The 24,072-nt window shown below is 46.9% G+C and overlaps 1 protein-coding gene across 4 annotated transcripts in view; it reads left to right on the top strand.

Moving 5' to 3' along the window:
* MPRIP (myosin phosphatase Rho interacting protein) overlaps nucleotides 1-24,072 on the top strand; it is a 144,120-nt gene that overhangs the window by 15,761 nt on the left and 104,287 nt on the right. For all 4 annotated transcript variants that reach the window (XM_088448143.1, XM_088448142.1, XM_088448145.1 and 1 more), the window contains exon 2: nucleotides 17,080-17,157. In XM_088448143.1, coding sequence (XP_088304269.1) covers nucleotides 17,080-17,157 — 78 coding nt within the window. The remainder of the gene's footprint in view (nucleotides 1-17,079; nucleotides 17,158-24,072) is intronic.

The raw sequence follows: 24,072 nt of genomic DNA, 5'->3' as shown, positions 1-24,072 counted from the left end.
CAATGTAACTGTCTGTGGCTTCCTGCTGCCTCCATTCCCCTCCTCACATCATGTCACTAACCCTGTCTCATGCAGCCCTGTCCTCACTGACACATCACTCATCTGATATACTCTGGGACAGATTCAGTTAGCTGTGGGACTAACCGTAGGCTTTTATCTCTCCTGATATACTTTGTGCTGCTGGGGATCTTACACCTTACATTATATAACTCTGTGGCTTCCTGCTGTCTCCATTGCCCTGCTCACATCCTTGTCACTTCCACTGTATCATGCAGCCCTGTCATCACTAGCACATCACTCATCTCCTGATATACTCTGTGCTCCTGGGAGTCTTACTCCTTTCACTAGATAGCTCTTGGTCTGTGACTCCCTGCTGCCTCCTTTCCCCTCCTCACACCTGTCTAATATACTCTGGGGCAGATACCATTAGCCGTGGGACTTATCATGGGCTTTTAGCTCCTGGCTTAAGTGAATGGAGCTATTCAATTTTCTACTTCAGGGTCCATAGGGTTCCACAGGATACCTTGGGGTATAGGTGTGACGTCAGTCATCGGGCACCAAAGAGTTAAGCTTTCAGCCTCCCAGGATGCACTAGGTCCCCCTCCTATACCCCGCCCCCGAGCCAAGGCAACTCAGTTTAGTTTGGTGCCCGGCCGGAGTCGGGTGCACCTGTCAGAGTGGGGGCTAGAAGAGCCCCTGAAGCTTTCTTCTATGCAGCTGTGGCTGCACATCTGGATGTACAGCATGGACAGTCAGTCCTGACGTCCATGCTGTCTTCCCTACACCCCCGCCGGTACCGATCCGGGGATGCTGGTGAGCATCTGGGGTCACAGCTAGCGGTGACCCCAGATGTTCCGGACCATGGCCGGATTCAAGGGGGACAAAGGTAAGCAGCGGGGTCCCGCGATGGTTCTGAGTCCCCAGGCAGGGGGCTCCCTGGGGACTGGCTGCAGCGTGGAGCCAGGCGACCAACCTGCGCTTCCACTACCCCCTGGGACAGCGGACCGCAGCAGAGCGGTAGCGCTGCGGCGTCCCAGGGGGGTTAAATGCATGCCAGGGGAGCGCGTCTTCCCTGTCTCACAGCCGGCGCCTCCCCCGCTGCACACAGCCCTCTCTGCACGCTGCCGACTGGTCCTGTGGCAGCACTCCTCCCCCAGGCCAGCCTCCTCTCTGCTCCTCGGCGGCCATCTTCCTCTGAACGCATGGTGAACGCTGCTGGAAGCCTGGACGGAAGCATCGTGGTCTGGGTCCCCCCCGCATACCTCTCCTCCGATTTGGGTCAGGTCTGTGTATGCTGCACTGTGTCCTACCAGGCCCTGTGTCAGCGCTGTTAGTGCAGGAATTTATATTTCTTTGCATTGTATGTGACTGTGCTAGCGCTGCTGCCTGTAACTTTTCTTCTAAACTGTCAGCTTTATTACTATCCCTGTTCTTTCTGCTAAGCCCTTTGCGGTGCGGTGCTGCAGGGTGGTCTCTCGCCTATTTGATATATAATTGGTGAGAGGGGTCACATACTGGGTGCCATCATGTCTGGAAGTGATTTTCCTCTCCGGCTACAGTGTACTACTTGTAAAGAACCGTTAGCGGAGGGGGAGGGTAGCGCGGAGGGCCTCTGCCGGCAGTGTTTGTCCATGGCGCGGCCTCTTACGGTTACAGCACCGGTACAGGAGCCGCCCTGGGCTTGTTTCGCTCAGGCGCTTACAACCTTAGTGGGCCAGTTAGCTCCGCAACCCGCGTTTACACCGATGGGTTTGTCCCAGCAGTCAGTGGTGTCGTCACCCATGCAGGGTTTCCCACGACAATTGGTGGTACCCCACAGTCTCCCTATTTCCCCGCTCCTGGTTTCTCAGGAGCCGGCGTGGGTTATCTCCCTGACGAGTTCTGTACAGCACTTGTCGGATGTGTTGCAAGGGGAGTCTGTGATCCGGCCACATAAACGGCCGGTGGCGCCTCTGTCGGCTCCTTATGAGGATGACGAGGGGACGTCTGATGATGGGGAGATTCTGGATCCTTACGATCAGGAACCTCTCCATACTAAGGACGCTGACGCTAAGTCCAAGGTATACATTCCTGGACTTATTCGGGCAGTCCGCACAGCCTTGGTGATTGAGGACGAAGTTCCCCCAGCGGCTAAATCTAAGTACGCCTTTTTTAAAGATGTGAAGGGCGATGCCACAGTCTTTCCTCTTTCAGGTCAGTTAATGAACCATTTAGAGGAGGCGTGGAAACAGCCTGGCAAAAGATACCAGCCGCAGAGGCGCCTGGCGGTGGCTTATCCGTTCGCGGATAATTATTTTGCAAAGTGGGAATTCCCTCCACAGGTGGATTCTCACGTGACCCGTCTTGTCCGTAGTGCCACATTGCCGATGCCATCCATGTCCTCCCTTAAGGATGCTACGGACCGCAAGGTGGAGATCTGCCTGAAGTCCGCTTATTCCCTTGCGATGGGGCAGCACGACCAGCTATGGCCATTTGCTGGGTTGCCAGAGCGATGGAGCGCTGGGCGGATTCATTAGAGGCATCTTTTGATTCCGACTGTCCGGCCGAACAGGCGGAGTTGATTGGTAATCTCCGTGATTCGGCCACTTATATCAACGAGGCGGCCTTAGACATTAGTACTCTGGTGTCTAGAATTTCTTCAGCAGCGGTGGCTGCTCGTCGCACCTTGTGGCTGCGATCCTGGAAGGCGGACGCAGATTCCAAAAGGAGCCTGGTGGCGTTGCCATTTACCGGAGAAGTTCTCTTCGGTCCGGATCTGGATAAGATTGTGGCCACGCTGGCGGCAGCCAAATCGGCTTGTCTCCCGTCGGCCGCTGCTCCTTCTGGTTCTGGACCATCGTCCTTTCGGTCATCTAGGGCCCAGGGCAGGCCCAAACCACAGTCTTTTCCTCGACAGGCTGGCCCTAAGAAATCGGCCAAGCCCCGGAAGCAGGCATGGAGTACCAGACGTCCGGCCCCCAAGCCAGATGACAAGCCTGCGGCCTGACGGTCCGGGCCTCCCTTTGGGGGATCCCAAAGTGGGAGGCCGCCTGCTGCAGTTCGCCCAGTGTTGGTCGGTCACTACGACAGACACTTGGGTTCTCGAGGTGGTCTCCCACGGGTACGCCCTCTCCTTCCGGCACAGACTCCCGGCTCGATTCTTCACCACGGGTCTACCATCAGACCGGAACAAGGCTATGGAGCTGCGGAAGGTATTGCACACTATGTTCCAGGCTGGAGTTATAGTGCCTGTTCCATTCTCCCAGAGGGGCCAGGGTTTCTATTCAAATCTTTTTTTGGTACAGAAACCCAATGGGTCGTATCGTCCGATTCTCAACCTCAAAGCTCTCAACAAGTCTTTGCGGGTACCGAAGTTTCGGATGGAGACCCTACGGTCCATCATTCTGGCGCTGGAACCTGGGGACTACATGGTGTCATTGGACATACAGGACGCTTACCTGCATGTCCCTATTCTTTTGCGCCATCAACAGTTCCTCAGGTTTGCAATCCGCAGCGACCACTTCCAGTTTTGGGCGTTACCTTTTGGCCTGGCGACAGCACCACGTGTGTTCACCAAGGTGATGGCGGTCATGGCGGCTTCTCTGCGGCTGCAGGGAGCCCGCATGTTGCCGTACTTGGACGACCTTTTATTGGTGGCAGGATCTCCAGAGCTCCTTCTACGCCACTTGGGACTGACCATTGCGCTACTGCAACGGCACGGCTGGATAATCAACTGGCAGAAGTCCACTCTAATCCCGTCTCGGAGGATTCTGCACCTCGGAGCCTTATTGGATTCGGAACAGCAGAGGATCTTCGTGACATTGGAAAAGATCTCTGCTTTACAGTCGAGGGTGCGCAGTTGTCTGCTCAGTCGTCGGGTGTCTCTACACTCGGCGATGAGGTTACTGGGCTCCATGGTGTCGGTGTTCGACATGGTGGAATATGCCCAGTTTCACTCCAGACCTCTGCAGCACCTGATTCTGTCCAAGTGGAACGGGCTGCCGCAGTCTCTGAAGTCCCAGACAATTGTGCTCACCCTGGAGGTTCGCCTGTCCCTTGCCTGGTGGTTAGACGACCCATCTGAGCGGGGGACGTCCGTTCTGGGTTCCAAATTGGGTCCTGTTGACAACGGACGCCAGTCTTCGGGGCTGGGGAGCAGTTTCGGGTCCACACTTGTTCCAGGGCAGGTGGACGCCGACAGAAGCGCAGCTTCCAATCAATATCTTGGAACTCCGTGCGGTCTTCAATGCTCTCCAGGAGGCACATCGGGTTCTCCAGGGTCGCCCGGTACAGGTCCAGTCGGACAACGCTACCACCGTGGCCTACATAAACAGGCAAGGAGGAACCCGAAGTCGGGCGGCTCTCGTGGAGGTCTCTCGGATCCTGGTATGGGCAGAGCGCAATCTTCCGGCCATATCAGCGGTCTTCATCCCGGGAGTGCTAAATTGGGAGGCGGACTTTCTAAGTCGCCAGGACGTTCATCCGGGGGAATGGTCCCTGCACTCGGACGTTTTTCAACTGCTGGTGGACAGATGGGGTCTTCCAGAGATCGACCTCATGGCGTCCCGGCACAACAACAAGTTGCCGGTGTACAGGTCTCGCACAAGAGACGAAGGGGCGTCTCTGGTGGATGCTCTGTCCGTCCGGTGGACGTTCCGGTTCGCATACCTGTTCCCTCCGGTCTCCCTTCTTCCACGGGTAATCCGGAAATTCAAACAGGAAGGAGGGACGCTCCTGTTGATAGCTCCCGCGTGGCACAGACGGCACTGGTTCTCAGACCTTCAGGGTCTGTCCGTGGACAGTCCTCTGCGGTTGCCGCTATGACCGGACCTTCTGTCTCAGGGTCCTTGCCTTCACCCGGACCTGACTCGGCTGTCTTTGACGGCGTGGCTGTTGAGACGGCCATGCTGAGGTCCCGGGGGGTTTCCAGCTCTGTAGTGCGTACCATGTTGCGAGCTCGGAAACCATCTTCCGCGAGGATATACCATCGCGTGTGGCATACGTTCTTCCAGTGGTGTCGACCGAGAGGTTATGCACCGCGGGAGTTTCGTCTGTCTCGGATTCTCGCCTTCCTACAAGCGGGACTAGATCATGGGCTTCGCCTTGCTTCTTTGAAGGTACAGGTTTCGGCCCTGTCTGTCTGGTTTCACCGTAGGATTGCTACAATCCCAGATGTGCGCACCTTAATGCAAGGTGTTCTCCGCATTCAGCCGCCCTTTGTTCCACCTGTGGCGCCTTGGGATTTGGCTGTGGTCCTGAGGGCTCTCCAAAGACCGCCGTTTGAACCACTGGGCTCAGTGGATCTTAAATGGTTGACAGCTAAGACTGTTTTCCTTCTGGCTATTGCTTCGGCCAGACGTGTTTCTGATTTAGGGGCTCTTTCTTGTAGACCCCCTTTCTTGGTTTTTCATGGGAACAGGGCAGTGCTCCGCACTCGGCCCGAGTTTCTTCCCAAAGTTGTTTCCCAGTTTCATGTTAACGAGGAAATCGTTGTTCCGGCCTTTAACTCACCGGGTCTTTCCGTGGGTGAGGCCTCTTTGGGTGTTGTGCGGGCCTTAAGGACTTATGTTGACCGCACTTCTTCGTTTAGGAAGTCGGACGCTTTGTTTGTCCTCTATGGCTTCCGTAAAAAGGGTTGGCCTGCCTCAAAGCAAACTTTGGCAGCCTGGATCCGTATGGCTATTTCTGAAGATTATCTTCATGAAGGCCTACCGGTTCCTCCTTCTCTGAAGGCTCATTCCACTAGGTCTGTGGGTCCTTCGTGGGCAGCTCGATGTGGTGCCTCTGCAGTCCAGATCTGCAAGGCTGCTACGTGGTCCTCTGTCCATACCTTCGTGAGGTATTACAGGTTTGACACCTTCGCCTCTCAGGATGCTTTTTTCGGGCGGCGGATTCTCCTTTCTGCACAGGAGCGTCCCCACCCTTAAAGGATACTGCTTTGGGACATCCCCAAGGTATCCTGTGGATACCCTATGGACCCTGAAGTAGAAAATATGAGATATGGTAAGAACTTACCCTTGTTATCTCTATTTCTATGAAGTCCATAGGGTTCCACAGGACTCCCGCCCTGTCGCACCTGTGCTGCAGATGGGCTTTGCTCTGGTCACCGGTTTTTCCGTCTCCCTCTGGTGAGAATGTGATTCTTGTGTGTATCCAGATCTTTTTTTCTCTCTTCCTTCTCCTCCTCCGGCCTATGGCTTGGTAACTAACTGAGGTGCCTTGGCTCGGGGGCGGGGTATAGGAGGGGGACCTAGTGCATCCTGGGAGGCTGAAAGCTTAACTCTTTGGTGCCCGATGACTGACGTCACACCTATACCCCAAGGTATCCTGTGGAACCCTATGGACTTCGTAGAAATAGAGATAACAAGGGTAAGTTCTTACCATATTTCATATTATTGCCCACGACTAGCCCCAAGGGGGCGGATTTCTGCTTGCAGCCTACGGATGTGCAAACAGAAATCCCTGTTAACTATGGCTTTTGGTGCTGGTGGCAATCTTACTGGGGGAGGTAATTGCATAGCTTGGGGCACTTAGCCTGGCAGCTATGGCTTACCGCAAGAAATAATTTACTAGCTCTGGGACTAATGGAATCTGCCCCTCTGAGATGTTGTCTTTCCGGTGATATGAGTAGCAAACTCAGGGCCTGATTCGGGGATGGACAAAATGTCTATTTTTACGCAGTTGAGTTATTATCATGATCTATACAAGCGTCTGTCACACCACATATGCCTCATGTTTCATTATAGTTGTCGCTCGCAGTGGGAATTTATTCCCAAAATAATTGACAGACAGATTGTTTGTGAGCGGCAACGGGCGGGTGGTGACTAATGGGGCCCATCCATCAGCGATGGATTGCCGCGATGCTGCATCGCGGGATAGCAGAAATCCAACATGTTGGATTTTCACGATTTGACGATCGCAATCAAAAAATGATGGCGATCGTCAAATCGGGGACATTTAACACGTAATATTTCAGCGATCCTGCGACGGATCGCTGAACATCGATGTTGGTTGGCCGGCATTTCCACCTGGCAGATCGGCATTTCCGATCGCGTCGCAGAATAACTTGTCAGATGTATGGGCACCTTAAGATGCAGGTGTGCCGTGATCATTTATGGGGTGTGTCTTAGCCTGCAACTGCGATCCTGTACTCAGTAAAAATGGCTCTGTCGAACTTCGATAACTGACTGACTTACGTCCGATGCTGTGTCTTTTTGTACGCAGTTGCTTGGATTTGCAAAGCCGCAGGCGAGCGTCTCAATACATATCCCAGCGGCTACAACACAGCCTCTGCATACACATTCGCAGCTGCGGCATTAGCGTACATCCCTGAATAAGGCCCCCAGTATATAATGGACAAGCAAGGATTGAAAAGAATATAGTATTAAAATCCTAGACACCTTGAAAACATTCCTGTAACCCGCTGGTGGTGTAGTGTATTGCTAGCACTATATTATTTGTGCAAAGCAGATTTGAAAGGACTGTTGTTTTAAAGGGCGCACTGTAGCTTTACGTGAGACCACTTTAACCGCTCTTCAGCGCGTAGCGCATATTGTGTGTACAGCGTCATTGTTCTACTGCTCAGGTCATGATCTTCCAATGACAGCAACTCCTGGCAAAGAGATTGATTGTCCATTGATTTTTCTGCACAGTGGAAGGAAATGCCTCTTAGAACATGCATACAGAACTTGTTCCACACATTAGGTCAGCTCCAGATACTCCAGCACTGTTTATGGTCTGTTTATCCAAGTGAAACGGATCCGAGTGCTGGGATATGTTGCAGAGGTGGTTACATGCCCAGACTCCTGGGCGTGTGTGTGTGTGTTACCAGGCTGTCTCCGTCCATCACACAAAGCACACAGGGGTTTCCACTGTGTTTGTTTTCATGAACATTTCCCTTCCTATATGCGGCCAGACAGCTGCCATCATCAGGGCGGCAAGACAGAAAGGGACAGCTGGAAATGCCGCCCTGCTCTCTTACAGTAAACACTCCACGTTTTATTGTGTGATAAAGTTACTGATTTTCCATTAAAATGTAAAACGTTAATAACTGCGACTTAAAGGCGCCATTAAGGCAGAAATATAAGGTGGGCGCCAGAGTAACACACTTTCTGTATGAGGATGATACGGGATTGGCAGGAGCGTTGAAGACTCATTATTTCCCCATAACCGGAGACCCCGCAACACGCGGATCTGCCCCCAAGGCTCTGGGGAAGGAAAAATACTTTAAGTGCGTACACATTTAGACTATTTGCTCCATGAGTGACATCGTCTAGTGTGTCCCCGGCAGGGGTGTGCTCAGGTGTCGTTAACGACACTGAGCACAAACACTGAACGGTGACGTTCAGTGCCGGGATCCCTCCCTCATTCCCGAACATGCAACAGCCCGACCATATCGTCAGGTTGGCCTGCATGTTCGGGCGATGAACGACGAAGACAAACGACCAGCGGGAAGCGCACATCGCTGGTCGTTATCGTTCATCGTTTTTGCGCAAAAAATGAACGCTATTTTGGACGACTGAACTAGAACGATATCGTTCCGTCGTCCAGAATATCACCCAGTGTGTACGCACCTTTAGGCGATAATGCAGCTTCAAATGTACGTGTTTTTTTTATAAAGCGAACTTAAGGTGGGCAAAGGCACCCGCTCTGCTTGTTACCACTGCTGAGCAATGTGTGATTACTGGTCTGTTGCTCTGTTCAGTAGGGGTAGCATTGTGCAATAGTTCTGCTATAGCCACCTCGATAAAGTGGTTCATTTTATATCCAGTTCTTTGTACAGCTGCTGTTACTACAGATGTGTCCTTATACATATTTGCTGCAGTTGCGCTAAAAAGCCCCTCTCGGAGCGCCATGTCCCTCCCGTGAGACTCTGCTAGAGTCGGGCATTTTTTTGGGGGGGTTTTTTGTTGAAAATGCGTCAAGTCGCAATGTGACTAGACATCAGAATGTGCTAATTAATCTGATATGCGACACTTGTGTATATATGAGCGGCTGAGTCTCTGGATCGGTATATAAAGTGCTACGATGCTGCGGCCGCAGCTATTTTCATTCCAAGTTCCGTTGTGGTTCATATACAGACTCAGGTGACACTGATCTACAAATGTCACCTATCACATTAATCAGCGCGGTCTGCTGTGCGTCCCAGTCGCACTGTGATTTAGCCGCTTCGGAAAAAAGACACCCGGCGCTAGCAATGTCTCACGGGACTTGGCGGCTCACTCACACCAGGCAGTGAGGCTAGATGTATGAGGACACATCTGTAAGTCAACTAGAGATATTATTTATATATATATATATATATATATATATCTCTCTAATATATTATGCGCTGTAGGAGAGTTACCTAAGCATCTCCTTTATTTGGATTGATCGTCCATGTATCTTACTGAATAGTTGTTCATCCGCTGTACATTTGCCTTACTCCACCAGTCCCTAATACCATATGAGGCTCCTGTCTCTGCTTCCCCTCCAGTGTCGCACACAGTAGCCGAGAGGACTGGAGCCAAACCACACAGTGAGTACATGTTCCGGTGAGGTGTAGAGGTACTAGAGAAAATGGGTAGAGAACAGAAAGGTGGCGCTTCCCAGCCTGTCCAGGGTGCCAAAATGTCTGAGTATGGCACTGTCTGCATATCTTAGTTTTTGGGTACGACTGTTGTAAAGAACACCCAGAAGGCATTCAGAGCCTCATACGGGCTATGTCATAACGCTATTCCCCCGGTGATTGTTTTATCTTCTCTCTCAAGTTGTAACAAGCTCTTTAATCGTTTACGTATACGGTTTTGATTGTAGTTAGCAGCCTTATTGTTTTATAGATTTGGGAACCCATTAATGCTGTTTATATATGCTACTGATCTAGAGCTGGATTTTAGATCCCAAAAATATATTTTTTAATGGTGGCAATACTGTAAGAAAAAAATCATCCATCCATCCGGACTGTGCACCTCAGCGATGTCACTAGTACCAGGGCTGCGGAGCCTGTACACCAAACCTTCCACTCCTCTACAGCAAACCTTCCACTCCTCTACAGCAAACCTTCCACTCCTCTACAGCAAACCTTCCACTCCTCTACAGCAAACCTTCCACTCCTCTACAGCAAACCTTCCACTCCTCTACACCAAACCTTCCACTCCTCTACACCAAACCTTCCACTCCTCTACACCAAACCTTCCACTCCTCTACACCAAACCTTCCACTCCTCTACACCAAACCTTCCACTCCTCTACAAAAAAACCTTCCACTCCTCTACACCAAACCTTCCACTCCTCTACACCAAACCTTCCACTCCTCTATTTTGCTACTCTCCGACTCCTTCATGAATGGCAAATGTATATTAATGTTTATTATAAGTAACACATTTAAAATGGTAGCACAATGCATGATTTAATGGTTTCACTGTCCTGTATCCTCCAGTGGTATGTGGTCAGGAAGCAGGCGGTTGAAATGCCGACCGCCGGCTTCCCAACAGTGTAATGCCGGCATGGGACTAATGATGGGCGTCTAAATACCAACACCTATCGTTAGCCGCACGCCGAAATCCCGATGCCCAGCATACCGATCATAGGTAAGCCGGGCGTTGGGAGCGGATAGCCGCGAGGGGTGGTGGAGGGAGAAGGGTTGGGTTTAGGGACTCCTGGGGGGACTTAGGGTTAGGCACACCCCCCCCTCCCTCCCGTGAGGCTTAGGCTAGGGGAAAGGAGGGGGTTACTGTTAAGCACCCCTCCCGGGAGGGTCAGGTCTATGGTGTGGGGAGGGTTAATGCGATCGCTGATATATAGGTTTTTTTTTTATTATTATTTTGCTTTTTAACTGGAGCTGGAGCTGGTAGAGTTCTACTGTTCCCACCCAAAACTCCCTGCGACTCCAGAGTCCTCACTAGTAGTCAGTAAAATGATGACTGATACAGGCCATGCATTGCAGCCACCGTTGTATGTAAATGACAGGTACACTTTAGAGGTGGTGTTGGGACACCGTTATACTAATCGTGTTGTGATGCTTTTTGTTGCTCAGTATCCTTGTTACCATTTATTGTCTGTGTCTGTTGACATTTCCAGTTCCTCCTCCTTTTCCCTGCCTGTATCTCTGGCTGCTGTCCTCTCCTCCCTCCCTGCGCTATAAGATCAGCATGCTTTTGGGGCTCTGCATTCATTATCTGCCAAAATAAAGCCGTTCTTTTTGTTGGAAAACACAGCTCAGTCTTGGATTTATTCTGCCCTTTTCTGCACGCCACAAATCTGCCGGGGTCACTCGGATAACACCCACATGTGGCCTGGAGAGTTCCCATTGTAAAGCCATACCAGACTGGGTAGGGAGGCAGATAAGAGGAGAACTGAAATGCCTTCAAGAATCCCTCTCGTCTGGAACACTATAGCCTCATTAGTTTAGTCTTCCCTTCCGCAGTGCCAAATCCTTGCTTCATTTCCTCCTCGGGTCCCTTCACCATAACAACTCCTGTAAACACACACAGCGCAATCTGATGGGGGGGAAGGAGATGAACCCCTGACCGTAACACTGCGTGTAATTATTACTACTGGTCATCTCTGGATTTGAGGGTATTGTATAACAAGGAAATGTGTCATGCGATCAGGAATATATTTGAATACGCAATCAGCCCTGGTGGTTTGGTTGCACAGTGGTTAGCCTTGCTGTCTCCATACAGTGGGCGTTTGGGCATGGAGCTAGCTATTTCTCCCAGTGTTTGCGTTCGGTTTCCTCCCAGGTGCTCTAGTTTCTTCCCACAGTCCAAATACCTGCAGGCAGGTTACTTTGGCTTCTGCATAAATTGGCCGTAGAGCTTGTCTGCGGTTCTGGCACAGTAACCAAAACATCCGTTCATTGCGACCGAATCCCCACTAGTATCCGGGACTGAATCTGGCCCTAAGCTTCATGCATGCAGTGCAAGGACCATTATGGATTACTCGCGTGTAACGCCGAATCAGGCCCCTGAGTCTATTATCTGCCTATCTCGTTGTCACTTTATTGCTAATAAATGAAGCATTAGATGCCATGTACAATGTAAGCCTGCGAGCAGGGCCCTTTTACCTCCCTCTCTGTCTGTTTTTACCCAGTCTCATCTCGTCTTATTAATATTTTGTTCCTAATTGTAAAGAGCAACTGAATATGCTGGTGCTATAGAAATACAACATAGCGCCCCGTCATTTACCACCCAACCCCACAATAATACATGGTAGAGAATCTGTATCCGTACACGTAACGTGCACTGATACCACAACTCCCGATAAGGGAGCCAGACACATGTTCTTGCCAGTATAGGAAGGTAGCTTTTATCACCAGGAGATGATTGCAGCAGTTAGTGGATGTAATGCCAACAAGAGAAGCAGTAATATGATCTGGCATTCCGCGTGACTAAAACCCGGGGAAGGTGTCGCCAGCCAACACGATAAGACGGTCTGAACATCCGACCACAAAATCGCAGTATTCTGAAGGTATTTAATTGTGCCATAGTGAGACATTGGTTTTAATGGAAAACCCTGTAATTCCCTCACAGCGCACACCGCTATCACAGCTGATATGTACCCATTTGTCGGTGAATCTACATTTCCTATTTCAGTGGCATCCTCTAAATCTGTCAGGATGTGGTGGTTTTCTAGCTCTAATGCCACACACACTAGACCAGGCCTGGCCAACCTGTAGCTCTCCAGCTGTTGTGAAACTACAAGTCTTAGCATTCCCTAATAGCAAAACTGTAGTAGGGCATGCTGGGACTTGTAGTTTCACAACAGCTGGAGAGCCACAGGTTGGCCAGGCCTGCACTAGACCCTCTATCAGAGATGATCTCTCTATATAGTTTCTCTGCAGTTCTCACAGTAAGAGGGGAATGCAGTCCCTGTGTTAGTGACATTATTAATATTTGAGACGAACAGTTCAAGTATTTAAGGCACGTTACATGCTCACTAGCTGGAGCTGATATTAATTGCAAAAGTTTGATCTCCTCCTACATATGGTAACTTAGGGGGCAATTCAATTGGTTTATCGCACCCGAACTCACGTCTAAAAAGATGGGAGATTGGGATGCGATACTCAATTGTTTTTCTTGGCACCCACTCTTTTTCCGCGCCTGTCGGCTAAACTTGTCTAAAATCCCGGTTAGGGGGCGCCGAAACAGCAGTTTGGGCGCCTAAACCAGGATTTCTAGCATATTTCTCGCCACCTCAGGAGAGTGGGTGCAGAAATGCCAGCTACCTCGTCTGAACGGAGCAACAATTGAATTGTCGGACACCCAGTAGTTAAATCCGCCGGTGCAAACAACTGAATTCCCCCCTTAAAGCTTGCCAACTTTACCTGCCTATCAAATGATTATGCCTCTCCTGATAAGACAATTTACATGTTTACCAGTTAATCATTATGGTCTGTATTACCCTTAAAGCCGCACATCCATTAGCAGATGGGTACACGACAGTACGATTACGACATCGTAATCGTACCGTCGTCCCCCATCCCCTGCAGGGCCTGCACTGAACAATCAGTCATTCAGTGTAGGCACCCTCCGTCATCCCCGAACATGGTCAATCTGTCGTTATCGGTCGTGCGATGATAGATGTCAAAAATGACCAGCGGAAGTGTGCATCACTGGTCGTTTTTTGACATCAAGCTGCCCGATTTGTGCCCAATTAACAAGCGATTAAATGATAACGATTCCGTTATCGTTCAATCACTTTGTTTAATCGGGTAGTGGATACCCGCCTTTATTCTGGTAGACTAACCATGCTCACCCGGCTAAAGTAATAGTAACAGGTGAGAGGGATGAGTCATCTCCACCTTCCTGAGTTCTTGCCGAATTGCCTCGACTACTCTATGTATAAAGGGTAATATGCAGGAAGCCACGGTCTCTTCCCCTTTATGTCATTTGCCAAGTTTCAGTTATGTATGTAACTGGTGATCCTTATTTAATTTACACAGCTTATTGTCTCTGTCCTCTGAGGATATAAGAATGAAGTAGAAGCTATCGCAGGCTAATTTTATAATGCGGCCTAAAGATGGCCTCAGGGATATTGCATGAAATCTTCCAGATCGGTGCACATCGATAGAAGTGAGGGCGTTGCCGACATCTAATTTGCATGCTCCAGTCTGAGGCACAAGCATCAAACAGGGAGGGAGGAAATATTGGGGGTAACTTAATTCGGGAGAGAGAAGTAATGTGCTAATATTCAGCCCTGCATCACTTCTGCACTTTTAGGAGGTAACTTAATACCCGTTATAACTTTATATTCAGTATAAGTAACTCTCGTTGCCTATAACAGAATATTACCAGCGTTCGAACCAGCGCCAAATGTCTGCCATGGACTCTATTCACCTTTGAACAATGTACTTCTTATATATGGCATCTACCGTACATGCTCAGAAGAATAAACTAATAGACTAGAAGCTCTGATTGTAAATACCACTTCTTCTGTGTATTGGGTCAGCTAGCCTAGAATGAATCTCGGGAATGCTATTCTAAAGAGGTGTCCTGTTCCCGTAACACGTGCGTCGGGTGACGTCTTCTCTTTGCCTTGATACTATGACTGTATACGTTTAGCCGTCCTGCGATGAGTGGAGAGCTCTGTTAATCCTCCAGTGGTGGCAGAGAGATGAAATGTAAAGATTTAAATCCCAGGGAAAGTGGCTAATCTAAAATTGGGCCAACGCACGGGGGTCTGTGTGCTGTCAGCAATAGTCTCACAGTCCGGCTCAGCCCAGCGCCGGGCCCTGTATAAGTAAACTGTTTACACAGCGTGCTCCCATTACATAGCCCTTATATAGTCATACATTTGCTAAGCAAAACAGAGTGCGAGTGATGGATCAGTGACTCTGTCTCTGTGGCGTAACGTATGCCGCGGAAGCAGGTGCCCTGTGAAATCCCCGCCGTGCTCCCCGTCGTATGCCGAGGAGGTGCAGACACTGTAATCCTGGTTCCACTGTGAGCCGCTGCTTAGGATCACTGTGGCAGATCTTCCTGTAACATATAAACTTAACCCCAAGACTTCCCGCTGGCCTTTCTCTTCCTGTCACCAGCTGGCCCATGTTGAGGTGCTTCTGTCACCTCTGATCCAGCGCAGACACAGACAGACGAGGGGAGCATTCAGCAGAGGCCTGCGCAATCCCAATGTGTATATACAGGTGAAATCCGCCACCCCCCAGACTGTCTGCAAGGCACTGCTATTACTGCACAGTCAACCTTCTTTTATCAAAGGGATGCGAAAACTATACCCATTCGTTTACTTAAAGAAGCAACTTCTAACAGACACCAGTAAAACTCAAGATATTTGATATTTTATTGACATTTGCAATTTGTCATCTGTGTACAAGATGGTCCAACTCTGTCCTCAAAGCCCCCCAACAGCTCATGTTTTCAGAATATCCATGCTTGAGCACAGATTGTTAAATGACTGTGGTGCTAATTGGATTACCTGGCTTGTTTGGGCTCTTTGAGGAGTAAAGCTGGCCATACATTTTCAGATTATCTGTCCAACCATCCAAGTTGGCTGGTAGGAATGAAAATCTGATAATGCATGGGAGCAAATGGCAATCGCCCACTGGAAAACGGACAAAAACGGTCATTCAGACAAATGACTGAAATAAAGCAGATTTAACCAATTTGTTTGAACGATCGTTTTTGTCCGTGTTCCAACCTGTGTGCAGTCATCAACAGCTACCAGACTTTTGGAACTTAAATCTGCGAGTGCCTAGCGGGGTCGTATCCGGAGACACCCTGCTAAATTACCCGAAAGACCTTCTCGCCCACCTACTGGTATGATGAACTTTTTCTGTACTGCTTCAATTCTTCTGCTCATTTGGAGCTAATTGGCTTTATCTGCCCCTTTTGGGAGATAATTTGTGCGTCTCTATTAGGGATTTTATTTTCTATATCAGTTTTATGAGTACCACCCTGAGCTGAGTGGTACGTACTTTATCTTACCAGCAGCATTGTGGTGCGCTATATAACCTCAGTTTATTCCACCTGTGGAGTGTTATTTTTGCCCATAATTACTATTATCATCTACTGTATTTGCACGTCAGACTGTTTTTTAAAAGAACCTTATCAAATTTTATTAAGCAAATAAAAAAAGCAACATATTACTGGGTTCACTTATATCCTGTACATCATTTGAACACACAGCGCCACAGGGACACTGCTAACGCACACTTCGTTTAAACCTTTTTTGGGGTGTAAGGGACACCCCTGCAGAACCCCTTAGCTGCTTTGTTAGGTGTGCATAGAAGCCTCACATATCTATCTTTAAACATTAGCGGATTTTCGTTCCAACCAACCTACTGTTTGGCTTGTTGGACAGATGGGTCGGGTAGAGGATCCCGACTGTCAGAATCCCGACAGATTTCTGTAACTATTATAACCCTAACCCACCCCTCCCACAGCCTAACCTTAATACTAGGGATGTGCAGGCTCGGTTCTACTCTGTTCCGTTCGGGTTTTTTTACCGAATCTTATTGGCTATCCAAAACTCGTGACAGCTGAAACCCAATAAGATTCGGGAAAAAAAACTGAACGGAACCGAGTAGAACCGAGCCTGCACATCCCTACTTAATACTCACCTCCACAATCGGTCAGGATTCTAACAGTTGAGATGCCGCTGTCGCTATTGTGACCGTCTGCTTCCTGACTCTCTGGATGCTGACTACATTCCGGACAGATGATCTTAAGGTGTATGGTCGGCTTGACTTTAGGAAACGCTGTTTTTTTTTTTTTTTTTTTTATTGTATTTATTTTTTTATATATTTTTATTATAGAATTACAAATAATACATTAATACATTTACAGTATATGTATAAACAATTTCCTAAACATGTAGTATAATACACATGGGGAAACACTGTTAAAGCCATTTCAGGTTAGGCAGAGACCGTTTCCTTTTAAGGAGTTTACTGGAGAGAGTTTGCTACGTATTGTTATCTTCATAGCTTTTTATTTTTTTATACAAGTTATGCGTGGTGTGTGTGTGTGTGTGTGTGTGTGTGTGTGTGTGTGTGTGTGTGTGTGTGTGTGTGTGTGTGTGTGTGTGTGTGTGTGTGTGTGTATATATGTATATGGTTCAGTAAGTATATACTCCTGTTAAGACACTTTCGGTTCTGTTACAGGCCAAGCCCATTTACGGAGGATGGTTATTACTGGCACCAGAGGGCACGGACTTTGACAACCCCATGCACAGATCCCGGGTAAGACAGAATCTTTGTTAATGGCTGCAAATTAATGTAGGGGAAGCTTCTCGTGTTTATCTCCCTACCCTGTGTACGAAAACAGCATTGCCGTGTTTAAAGCATCAAAAAGTTGTTTGTCATAGGCTAATTTAAGAGCCGAGCTGTATCCATCGATCATTACAAGGGATACATTTGCAGTTGTCATCTTTTTAAACTACTAGAATGCCTGCTGTATCTACCACCTCCCTATCATAGGATTGCTGCAGCCTTTGATCTTATGGAGAGCGAAACATATAAAGATAATCATATGTTTGAATCCATCTATATAAATGCATTATAAATCTATACGCCTGATGGGTATAATGGATGTACGGCTGGATGCCAGCAGATTCTTTTGTTTCTCATCTGTGTCTCATGAGTTACTCTCCCCCCCCCCCCACCCCCCCTCACCCGCTGTACAGCTGGATTTGAGTTTATTGCCGTGGACGGTGCACCATGGGTAAGGATTAAGTGAGGACTGTGTGCTATCTTTTTCTAGATCTAATTAGTTTTTCTGTCACTGGCTTTGGAGATTCATGTGGTTTGCAAAGAAAAAAATACTTTTGCCAGGGTTCCTCCATTGGAGTAGTTTGGTTGTTGCTTTTGGCCTGTACTAAACGCATGTCTGTAACCACCTAAAAGACCCATAAAAATGTTCTTATGGACCACTACACCTTAAGTTACAGAGGTGTCCTCATACACTGTAGATTCAAGGGTCTATTTACTAAGCAGTGTTAGGAGAAGTGAAGAGCGATAAGGTGCCAGCCAATCAGCTCCCAACTGTCATTATTCAAACACAGCCTGTGAGATGACAGTTGGGAGCTGATTGGCTGGCACCTTATCACTTTCTTATCACTCTTCACTTCTCCTAACACTGCTTAGTAAATAGACCCCTCAGTCTCTCTAGGTCCTGGGCGACTCGGCCGTGCCGAGCGTTTTTTCTGGCTCAAAACGTGCATAAATAAAACAACCGTGAGCGACAAAACTACCTAGCTAGGTTACACTGATCGATTTGATGTGCGATATTTGTACACAATGCCGCTGCTTTGTCCCATGCCAATTTCCATTGTGCTTCATCCTGCCACTTTTGGTACGTGTATGAAACTAATTCCTGTGCAGTTAAAGTCTCACAGCCCAGCGTCTGTCTGGTGCACTGTGAGTGGCGGTTTGTTGCGTCTGGATATGAATAAGATCCAAAATTGTAAAAGAAAATAGACGGTACGCTGCATCACTCGGAGCAGCTCAGCCGGGTTTTTTGAAGTGGAGTTGTTGCCCATAGCAACCAATCAGATTCTACTTGTCATTTATCTAGCACATTCTAGAAGACAATAGCTAGAATCTGATTGGTTGCTATGGGTAGCATCTTTACTTCTAAAAACTCACACTTAGGGCTATATTTCCTAAAGTGTATGAGGACACATTAGTAAGGATATTTTCGAGACATGCTAGCAGCATTTACAAGTAGAGTTTTCCAGGTCATCAAGCCTCCAACACAGTCTATACCAGGGCTTTTACCCGCAGTGCTTCTTCCCATACTTGTATATGTGGCATCATGTGAGCCTTGGATAGGAGAAGCCACCAGGAGAGAGTCAGTGGACCATCTCAATCTACCGCATGGCTCCTCCTCCTCCAGCAACAGGTTGGCGCCCCCTTCTGCCTTTGTAAGGCTAGGCGTCCCAGTCTTTCTAGTGGAGGAAATTGCTTTTGAGTTCTTCAGGTTGTACAATACATAGGAAACGAGGAACAAGAAGTACTATGCATCCGCCCCTTCCCGTCTCTGTGGATTTATTTTATGAATGGAGTGTGAGAATGTTTTGTTTGCAAACATCTGTTATCAATTTGTGCAAGGGTTAATTCCCCCCAACCCCTCTCTCTGGTTTTTAGATGGTCTTCAGCATTTCCCACCAGAGACTCCGGTTCGAGAAGTATCCCATCTCATTTAGTCTTGTGTTTTTCCTGTCTCTGATCTCATCATTTTAATAACCGATTTAAATATAGAAGTCTAACCAATATAAAACAATAATTCGGGGATTAGGCAGCATCAAACAAATCCGGGAGCCAAACCTACATGACTCTTCTAAAGACTCATTGTTTCCACCTAGAATCCTGACACGGAGTACAAACCCTTACCATATATGCGCGGCCGATCTGCATACCCAGCGGCACGCAGTGAGTTAAATAGTACTTATGGGTTTTTTTTTTTTCTTTAGTTTATCTTTAACAATCTTTGACACTGTATAGCTGTTGTCATTCCCTAAAATAGCAGGGGGAATGTGAGAAACTTCTGCCTCTCCACTGAAGTTTATTAAAAGACACTGTCTAGAAGAACAGAACAAATATCTTACTCTGGGATACATTTTTTTTTTTTGTATGTTGTGCAACAATAAACACAACAATGACACAATGAGAATGTTATGCGTTCTTGTTAAATGCTCAACTTTATTCTTATAAACACCTTAATGTAAATCTTGGTGTACCGTAGGCGGCAAATTTCCCTTACTGAGGAAAATATATAAACTAATGCTGGGTACACACGGAACGATCGTTCGGCGACATCATTAATCGCTGATGATCTTCCTTTAAAAATCCTGGTGTGCTGGATCAACGATATTGTTTATCAACACACCCAAAAACCACCAACGATCGCGGATCCCTATGGAGACATAACGATATCGTCCAGATTGGCCTGCATGCATGGACGATGGTCGATATCGTTATCGTCCAGCGGGAGTGCGCGTCGTTGGTCGTTCATTGCATACACACTGAACGATATGAACCATATATCGTTGAACGATATAGTTATCGTTCATATCGTTAAGATATATCGTTCCGTGTGTACCCAGCATAAGCTTTATGTTGGTAAATGGTTGTCCTCTAGTTTGCATTTAGAAAATGTATTTTTTGAGTTCCTTACTCATGGTATAATTGTCATTGCCATTTTTGTTGCTTAAGCTGTGCAAAATCAAATTTGTAGGTTGCTATTACCCAGGGCTGTCTTACACGCTCATTAGGCTGGGCCCAGCTATATCTAAAGCCACATTGTGGAGGGGCTTGGGGTAATTTGGTTGGCAAAATGGTGAGATGGCCGAATTGGTGAAGCCTAAACATCTAGTTGCATCTTTGTCATACTGTGTGGAAGATAATTGATCAACTAACTATGTAATAACCAAAAGGTGCATACACAAACACAAAACGATTTTTTTGAATGATTATCGTTAACAATATTGTTTATCGTTGAAAAGAATCGTATGAACGATTATCGTTCATGCGCGTTCATGTTTGTAGTTCAGTCAGACTGACCAACTCACCGATTTTCATTTAGGGAATATGCAAAAATCGTTTGTAGTTCAAAAAAATCGTTCGTTCCATTTAGTAAATGAACGATTTTAGTAAACTATTTTCGTTCATTTTTCCCTTGAAAAAATGAACGAAAATAGTTTACTAAAATCGTCAATTTACAAAATCTTTGAGTGTGTGTGTATGCAGCTTAAGTCACAGGTGCGATTAGTTGTGTGATCGGATCTCTCCAACTTGGCCACATTTTACAATTTAGGATTCAGATGATTGTTTTTGCCTTTCTGAGTCCCTCTGTATGCCTCTGCAATGCTTCTCAGCACAGTTGTATAACAAAAAATTACTTCAGGCTCCACAAAAAAACTATCCGCATCTGAGTGTGTTGACAATTCTTCAGCTTTTCATTTTTTTTTTATTCTAACTTTATTTTTATGTTAAGTAGTAAAAAAAAAAAAAAAAAAGGCTCCCTACTAAATGTAAAATCTACTACTGGGAGGAATTTGCTTTATTGACATTAGTGCATTTAAATCTCCCTCGTGCATTATTCACCCGATCCACAGGTTCTCCAGTCACTCTGCCAGAGCTAGGCCAATCTCCTGTATGTTAATACCGATTGTCTCGTCCATGCTGACCCAACTATTGTACTTTCATGCATGATCGAGTCGAGAACGTCGGCTCCAGTTTTGCCCGTTTGAATCTGGCGAGTGGGACTTGGAGGTGGATCCGGTGACCTGTCTGATTGGCCTAAAGGCACACTAGATATAGGCCTAAGTAAAACCCTCAATTTCATTTGAACACTTCCCACCACTAGATCTTGGATAGAGAAATTCCTTTACCATAATTTTTTTCTTTACAACTGGGTTTTGTTAAATATTTCATATGAAGTTCAGTAAAATATTCTGCTGAGCGAAAAACAAAAATCACAAACTATAATTCCTACGTGATGGATGCCGATCCCCGTGAGACGTGGAAGTGCGCACAGTTACGTGGGTCCATCTGGTTTTAACTTGCTTTCATGACAGATTGTGGGTCAAGCTGTGTTTTGATCTGCGAGAGAAATGAGCTGTCTCTAATCTGACCAGGTGATCTCCCCTCCCCACTGCAGCAGAAACCCCCAGGCCTCTGTGTATTGGAGCAGAATTTACCTCCTGGGTAACGCTGCCTTACATGGGCATCCTGAGAGCAGCCAGCGAGGGCTGTGGGGGCTTTGTCCAGGCTGGTGATACACACACACTCGCCCGTCCCGTTGTGTACCAGTTTCAGTGCAAGCAGCAATGGACTCGCTGGCATATCATAGTGAAAATCTAATAAATAATATAAATATATATATATATATATATATATTTATTACCAGTTATTTATATAGCGCACACATATTCCGCAGCGCTTTACAGAGCATATCTGGCCACTCACATCAGTATCTGCCCCAGTGGAGCTTTACAATCTATATTGATTATAGAGTTAGAAATTGAAGCGCTAGGTTTGAAATACCACACAATGTTTATAAATACTAAAAAATTCAATAAACAACAAATAGTTCAACATAAAAATTCCAGTGCTGAAATAACATTCAGTGCTTTCTCAAATAAATTAAATGGTATATAGCATATGCCTATGAATACTGTGAGACATTATAGGAGTGTAACCATATGGGATGTCCAGTGAATCACAAAGTATGCTCACATGGATACAATACAAGAAGTCTCAGTGGAATCCAGAGTAAGGTATTGTGTAGCCTTTCAATTGTCTGATGTTACTCTTAATTGGATACAAAATTATTATTGTATGATATGTTGCTTGCAAAGACAAGTCTTTAATTGTACTGAGGTGCTCACCGTTATGGTTTGTATGAAGACATTCACCGCTATATATTCCCTACCACATGTACACGCACACACATAATAACTAGGGTCAATTTTTGGTGGGAGCCAATTAACCTGCTATTATATTTTTTGGAGTGTGGGAGGAAACTATATATATATCTATATCTATATCTTTTTTTTTTTTTTAAAGGTAAAAATGGGCTAAAAAAAGTTAAAATGCTGCAACTTTGTGCAGACTTTTTTTTTTTTATCCGTTTTTTTTTAATCCGGTACGTAGCAGAGGCAACCATTTTCTTAGCTGGGCTGATATTCAGCCAATCGGTTCGCAAGAAGCTGAGTATCACTACTGAGGCTCTGATAATAGGCTTCCAGTACTTGAATGTTGGTTCAGCCCACAAAATGGCTGCCTTGTTATAAGTGATGGATACATTTAAAAATCTTTTTAAACCAATAAATGAAAGCTGATTCTTTTCACTCGTCTTCGTCGGGCAAAAAGGGAGATGCTGTAAACTGTGGCTTCAAGTTACTGGATTATAAACCTCAAGTGCTGGTTACTTACTGTGGAAAATCCGCTAGTAACACTGAAATGTATAGGAAGCTGAGGAAAATTTTGGCCTATGCACACCATGCCTCCAGTTTGTCACTGTGTCGATGCTGCAGGTTGTTGTTGTCACTGTTTGAATCCTGCAGCTCAGGAAGATGTACAGTATAAGGGCTTCTTCAGCTGAGACAGGAGGGGACGCAGCGACACTTGTGTGACAGCAATCTGGCTGGCTGTTTCCCTGGGTTACCAGCGCTGCAGCTGCTGCTGCCATTTTCTATAAATGCTCCCCAGAGTTGGGTTCCGTCCGCTCAGGGCTAACTTTTACGTACATGTTTCAGCTATTATATAATTTAACATCGACGTAGTTCTTTTTTTTATGTTTAATGATGCTTTAAATGATAGGTGTTGGTAAATGGCATTCGGTTCTTTTTATTTTAATGTGTTACACGCTTCCTAGTGCTTGACACAGAGTAGCATTCAGGTGATGTACAGTGTCATGTTCTCGCTCTGCTGATCTGTTCAACCTCAAGTAAAAACCAGCAGCGGAGATGATGAAATTAGAGGCAGCTCTGTGCTGTCTGTTGTGTTTTCTCCATCCATTATTAATGGCGGTCCGTGCATGACTTCTCCCCACCACCCCTCCCATCCCTAATAATAATTGTCGAATACTTGTGCTTCTGAAGACTGCTCCTTTTTGAATCTCGTCGTCTTTTTAAAAAATTTTTTTTATAAAAAGCACTGACGGGAGCAGACCGGTAGGCTGCAACTAATGTTCAGACACTAGGGGGCGTGATTCAATTGTTCTTTCACGCCTGATCTCACAACTAAAGATCAGGAGGCGATATTCCACTGTTTTTGGGCGCCCACGCCTCTTTTCGCATGTGGCACCCAAATAGACCGGGTTTAGCCATGTGAAGCGGCTATACCCTTCTAAAGTTCTGGTTAGCGTGCCCAAACAGTAGTTTGGGCGCCCAAGACTAGAACTTTTTGCACATTTCTGCTTGCCACCTCAGGAGGGTGCGCACAGAAATATGTCCAACCGCGACATTTGTGCCCGAACGGAGCAACAATTTGAATTGCTCCGTCGGGTGCCTTTACTCGCAGCCGCAGGTGAAAACAATTGAAACGCCCTCAATGTTTCATCTGCAGTGATATTCAGAGTAAACGGCATAATATCCGGAACGGTCGAAATTTCCTGCGTAATAATGTTCCAAGTGGGTCCATTTATTTGTC

This window comes from Taudactylus pleione, unplaced genomic scaffold, assembly GCF_031769625.1.
Source record: "Taudactylus pleione unplaced genomic scaffold, aTauple2 ptg000451l, whole genome shotgun sequence".
Classification (NCBI taxonomy): Eukaryota; Metazoa; Chordata; class Amphibia; order Anura; family Myobatrachidae; genus Taudactylus; species Taudactylus pleione.
This window is presented reverse-complemented; position numbering and strand designations above follow the sequence as displayed.